This window comes from Pinus tabuliformis, chromosome 6 (assembly GCF_031772625.1).
Source record: "Pinus tabuliformis cultivar Carrire ecotype Pingquan chromosome 6, CPIR1, whole genome shotgun sequence".
Lineage (NCBI taxonomy): Eukaryota > Viridiplantae > Streptophyta > Pinopsida > Pinales > Pinaceae > Pinus > Pinus tabuliformis.
In genome coordinates this window covers 1,999,015,847-1,999,021,913 of record NC_142292.1, presented here as the reverse complement: position 1 = coordinate 1,999,021,913, position 6,067 = coordinate 1,999,015,847, and the positions used below count along the sequence as shown (strand labels likewise).

General features: G+C 43.9%; 1 protein-coding gene across 1 annotated transcript; it reads right to left on the bottom strand.

The window, feature by feature from the left end:
- Positions 1-1,492: 1,492 nt before the first annotated feature.
- LOC149267261 (uncharacterized) lies at positions 1,493-5,677 on the bottom strand. The gene is made up of 3 exons (XM_089410615.1): positions 4,217-5,677; positions 1,844-1,951; positions 1,493-1,711 (listed from the first exon to the last, which is right to left on the bottom strand). The coding sequence occupies exons 1-3, from the start codon at positions 5,675-5,677 to the stop codon at positions 1,493-1,495; spliced, it is 1,788 nt and encodes a 595-aa protein (XP_089266741.1).
- Positions 5,678-6,067: the final 390 nt, after the last annotated feature.

Below are 6,067 nucleotides of genomic sequence, written 5' to 3'. Positions count from 1 at the left end.
TTGACACAGAATGGAGGAACTTGGGGTTCCTAAACATTTGAGAGTAGCTATGCATAGGTTGTATGAGGAGGTGAGAGTCAAAATTAGAAATTCAACAGGCATTTCTAAAAGTTTTAGAAGTGATATCGGGGTCAAGCAAGGTTTCCCACTGTCTCCTACCCTTTTTAGTTTATATATCGACAAGCTTGAGGAGTGGTTAAATTCACAAGGGGGTGATGATATCTATTTGGGTAAGTTTGTTATAAGGCTTCTTTTGTATGCAGATGACCTTACTCTTTTTTTTTTGACAAGTTCGGTTGCTATGTATTAATCTGAAAAAAGAAGAGAGAGGCAGCTTGCCGTACATATAGTGCTTCTTGAGAATTGTGGATCCAAGGAATTACAAAAAAGTTCCTTTCCTTGATCCTGATTCTAGTGTTCCTACCTATGAGGCATCTTCTACTACTATAGATTCTTACAAACTGAAAACACCAAAATTTACAACTGCAACACATGGGTAATCTATCTCTATGTGACTAATCTTCCGTGCTGTAGAGTCTTCCGGGTTTGGGTCTGGCTCGTTCGGTTTTGCACTGGAGGAGGATGACGCTTCTTTGAACTTTTTATCCATCATATACCTGAGGACGGTGATTGATTCTTCGGCATGAGCACATCTGTTGCTCAGATTGCTGAACTGCTCGTTCAAAGAGTGAACTCTATGTAGGAAGAGATTCATCTCGGCTCGGTATTTTTCATGTATAATTCTGCATTGTTCATCGAGTTTTGCTTCTAGATTCCGAACTTGGTCTGCATGCCTTGCTTCCATACTGCGGACATGATCTTCCAGGGTCCTCTGTTGCGCGCGCACCTCCTCAAATTATGCCTGCAGGTCACGGCAGTAGAAGCACTGTTCTGGTCGCTCCATTGGCACTGAGGTATGCCTATTTGCTATGATCGCCTCTCTGATGCGGGGGCGCTGGACTTGCTCCTTGTCACTAATGGCTCCCGCTGAATACTCGGAAGTCTTATGATCGGCACCTCTGGCAGAAGGGGAGTAGACTGAAGCGCCTCTGAAGCTATGATCACAGTCACAAAAGGCTTCTCCGGAATGAAGGATCCTGAAGCTCAAAATAGGTATAAATAACGCATACATGTTGTTGAGGCGGGAACAAACCCGTATGCGATTTCCAAAATTGGTCCACACAGCCCAAAGCAAATCCTGATAGGCACATGGGATCTGTCTGGCGGGACGATTTCCTCCTGCTATTCGCCTGATTCCCACGCTCTGGCCAGATCTCCCAATCTGAATTCTGATCAAATTCCTATCAACCATACCTGTTCTGTCTCTTGCACTGATTGTTTGCCAGTAGTCATAGATGCTATCAACTGCGGTACAATGAGCTTTGACTGAATGCGTGTGATTCATGGGAGCGGTTGGAAAGAGGAGGTGTTATTGTAGTACATGTTGCCCTTGGAGCGCTCACATGCCTTGTTGGCAAACATGTCAACCTCCTTATTCAGTCCACGGAGGATATGGTAGTAACGGACTTCTTGCATGGAGTCGTGGAGGATTTGGTTCCTGTAGTTGATCTGTTGCAGGAGGATGTTCGGTGTGCTTTGCCGTTGCACCATGAGCCTGATGATGATTGTTGAATCCCCGAAGACTACTGTTGTTCTTATCCCGATCTTGATCAGCTGGAGGAGCCCTTGATACAAAGCCAATCCTTCTGCCCTGTTATTGGATAATTCTCCCAATCCCCATTCGAATTGAAGAATTTTTTCGCCATTCGCATTGCAGATTAGGCCCCCTGCCCCTGATTGGCCAGGATTAAATTTAGATGCGCCATCAAAGAACAGTAAGAACCTGTTGCAGTTTCTCAACCAAGTTGCGAACTCCTCCTCCTTTAATCTCAGCTTCCATGTCCTGTTTGTCTCTTTCGTTTGCACCCTCCTTTGGCTTATCTCCTGAGCACTGATTATGTTTTCTTGCACATGACTAATCAGACTTCTCTCTTCGACGCTGCAATTGGTGACCTCTATCTTGCCTTTGGTATGGGCTGTGATTGTTTCTACCGCTAAGATCCTAGCTTTGTGGCACATAACTCTGATATTGCAATTTTTCCCTCGAAAGATCTTACCGTTACGTGCTAACCAGATTCGCCATAGGAGGGTTATTGCCATGGTGTTCCAAATCCTTTGAGTTAATTTACTCTGTTTTCCTTTCCAAGGACAGTTTTTATTCCAGCTATAAAGAGTGTCTGCAATAGATGCCTTAGGCTCCCATGGAGCATTCCCGAGAGATGCCATCGTCCTCCAGCATTCCTCAGCTACAGGGCAGTCTATGAACAGATGTTGTAGTGTCTCTTCTGATCTGCAACAATTTGGACATCGAGAGGGTCCCATTATGCCTCTTTTCATTAAATTTTCTGCTGTTAGAACCTTCCCTTTTAAAAGGAGCCAAATAAAGAATTTGATTTTGGGGGGTGCTTCTGCTCTCCATACCAGCTTCCATTGACTCTAGACATCCTGTGGGAAGATGTTATCGCATAAGCAATGGTACCCAGCCTTGGTCGTGTACTGAGTTCCAGTTGGATCCCAACGGTAGCCATCTTGCTTGCCTTTTTGCGTCGGGGCTTTGCTGTGAAGGAGGTTCTTGAGAGCAACAAAGCTGGTCTCTAGCTCTCTAGGGTATTTCGGAAATTCCCAACCTATCCATGCTTGTGAAGAATTTTCCCATTGTGATATTTGGGACAGGTATACTATTTCTTTACTGTTGAGCTAGTTTATTGCAGAGATTGCCTCCGTTTGTGATCCGATTGGGTGCTGTCCGAGAATTCTATCTGTGGAGAAGTTGACATTGTTCCCTCCTCCAGGGACCTTTGAAATATTTTGAGTCATGAAGGGTATGGCTTTCTTGCAGAGTTGCCATATTTTTGTGCTATCTCTGTTGGGAATGTTGGTATCCAAAAGTTGCTGCCTCGCACTGTTCAAATATTTAGCCTCTAAGACCTTCTTCCACCAAGTTGTGGGACCAGTGATCATTCTCCAAATTATTTTAGCTCCAAGAGCTAAATTCGGAATTTTTGGTGATCTTATTCCTAGCCCGCTTTTTTCCTGAGGTTGGATGACATTCTTCCAACTGACAAGGTTGAACTTTCTTTTTTCCGTTTTGCCTCCTTGCCAGAGGAAATTCCTGAGATTTTTTTCCATTTTCTGATGAAAGGTTGTAGGTGCTTGACATAAAGAGAGACGGTAAATGGGCAGAGAGGCCAAGCCTGATTTCAGAAGAATAAGTCTTCCTGTTGGGTTCAGCCACATGGTGCCCCATTGTTGAATTTTTCTCTTTATTTTGTCGAGGATTTCATTCCAGGTGTCATGATTTCAATGGTCCCAAACTTACTGGCATTCCAAGGTAAGTGAAGTGGTTCCAGTTGAGCTTGTAGGAGACTCCTAGAATGCTTGCAATGCTATGGATGGTATGGCTGGGAGTGTTCCAACCATAGATACAACTTTTTAACTGATTAACTTTCCCTCCTGAGTATTCCATAAATTGATCTAAGATCTTCTTGAAGCGCCTTGCAATGGTGGTGGACGCTCCTCCTATCAGGAGGGTATCATCTGCAAATTGGGAGTGATTAATATTTTTTGTGCCATGCTCAAATTTGATACCAGTGATGAGGCCTATTCTTCGACTAAAATCCAGGGTTTGGCTAAGGGACTCAGCCATGAGGATAAACAAATAGGGAGACAGAGGACAGCCTTGCCTAAGGCGTCGAGAGGATTTGAAAGCAGCACACGGTCTTCCATTAATCAGAGGGGATATCCAAGGGTCCGAAATACAAGCTTTGATCATTGAAATAAAGGAGGAGTCAAAGCCCATTCTATGGAGGACAGCGAACAGAAAGGAATGTCGAACCCTGTCAAAGGCATTGGCAAGGTCCAGCTTGAGGACAAAACCTTTCTCCTTTCTACTAAGATTGGAGTGAATGGCCTCTTGAACAAGTAGGATAGATTCAGAGATGTGCCTATTGGGGAGGAATCCCCCTTGGTTTTCGGAGATCAGAGATGAGAGATGAGGTTTGATCCTGGATGACAGGATTTTAGTGATGATTTTGTAAGATGAGTTGCATAAAGAAATAGGCCGAAATCTTGAAAAGGAGGAAGGTCTGTTCTCTTTTGGAATTAAAGCAAGATGGGTTGAGTTGGTGAATCCCCCCATTTTTCCTTTCTTTAGAACCCAGTGTATCATCTTTAAGAGGTCTTTCTTGATCATTTGCCAATACTCTCTATAAAAACTGATTGGAAACCCATCAGGTCCAGGGGCCTTGTCTGGGTGTAGACTCCAAACTGCATTTTGAACTTCTTCCTCTTCGACTTCCTTCTTGAGACTGTTGTTCATTTCATGAGTGACTTCCTTGTTCATGTGCTGTAAAAAACTTGAGTAATCCTCTTCACTTTTGTCCTCAGTCAAAAGATTTTTGAAGTGATTTGTGGTTGCTTCTTTTATCGCTTCCTGAGTGTAATAGTTGTTCCCCTCATTATCTTTTATTGTATTCACAGTGTTTCTGACCTTTCGTACTGTTGCCTGCTTATGAAAATAGGAAGTATTTTTATCTCCCTCCTGCAGCCAGAGCTGTCTTGACTTCAGTCTCCATTTTATTTCTTCATCCTTTGTAATTTGCCTCAGCTGTGAGTATAATTTTGTTTCTCTCTCTTTGGCTTGTTGGGACAGCCCAATGGCTTCTATGTGTTGCTGCACATCCTCTAATTCTTGTTTGATTTTCTTCTTGCTCAACTCGGGCTCTTGATAGTTGTTCTTTGCCCATTCTTTTAGAGCCTGTCTTGCTCTCTTTAATTTTGTTTCCCATATGAAAGTTGGGGAGCCTTCCACATGTTGAGACCAAGCCTGCCAAACCACATCTTTTGCTGCTGGGATACGATTCCAAATGGAGCAATATTTGAAGGGAAGAGGTCCTAGCTGGCATTGACTATGCAGAGTAAGCGTGATTGGGTAATGATCAGAGGCGGAGACATTGAGGATGTTCGACTGGCCAGTGGTGAAGGTAGATAAATAAGCAATACTTATGAGGAATCTATCAAGACGTTCCATAATATTGCCAACTCCTATTCGTCTATTGCTCCAGGTGTACCTTCGGTTCTTGGGTCTGATATCGACCAGATCTTGCTCCTGCATTATATTTTCAAGTCGATTCCTGAAAGGGTCGGGGTTGAAATTTCCCCCTCTTTTTTCATTGGAATGCAATACCAAGTTTAGATCCCCTGCAAGAATGAGATTGTTGTCCTGCTCTTCTTCTATATCTGTTTCCAAAGTGTTCCAACACTCTTCTTTCTCTCTATAATGATTCGGGGCGTATATATTGTAAATCTTTACTGTTGTTCCATCTGTCTTGTTCTCTAGATTAACACAGATCCAATGCTGATGTATTCTGGAGGAATGGCAGTTCCATTTGTTGCAGTCCCACATTGTTAAAATGCCACCTGAGGCTCCTCTTGCTTCACTTGCACATCCACTGTAACGCTTTTGCTGGCTGATGAATTTATTAATTTCAGATTGGTCTTGCTTTGTTTCTTGAATGAGTACTATTTCAGGGTTTTCACTTTGGATTAGGTCCTTGAGGGCTACTGTCTTGGAGGGGTGTGCTAATCCCCTGCTGTTCCAGGAAAGAATTTTCATCATGATTCACTGCTTACATGGAGAGGTGCCCGCCTCTCTTTACCTTTGTTATTATTTTCTTTGTCCGAGAGCCCAAGAATAAAGGATTCTATAGGAGTCTCGGAGCCCATGGCGATATCTTTCTGGGTGCTTTCTTCTCTGTGCTGCTTGGCCGATTTCCTGCCCGGCCCATGCTTTTTGGGGATATCACTGGGAGCTCCATGCTCCTTTGAGGAGCTTCTAGTAACCCGAGCGGAAGGGGTATCAGGGGAAGGCTGAGAGATTTGGGGTGGGGAGGAATGAAGAGGAGGTTCAGAGAAGGGGATTTCAGGCTCAGGAACTTCCTCAGAGAGGGAGGCAAAGGGATTAGAAGATGGAGGAATGGAAGGGTCGGAGGTCCGGAGGGGAGATGAA

Bases quoted from the DNA above. Each gene is read 5' to 3' on its own strand.
- LOC149267261 (XM_089410615.1), bottom strand. From the start codon at position 5,677: ATGATGAAAATTCTTTCCTGGAACAGCAGGGGATTAGCACACCCCTCC. The intron at 1,952-4,216 runs GTTCTAAAGAAA...AAACATAATCAG, and splicing joins TCTTAAAGATGATACACTGG to TGCTCAGGAGATAAGCCAAA. The intron at 1,712-1,843 runs GTTCTTACTGTT...ATCCAATAACAG, and splicing joins TGGTTGAGAAACTGCAACAG to GGCAGAAGGATTGGCTTTGT.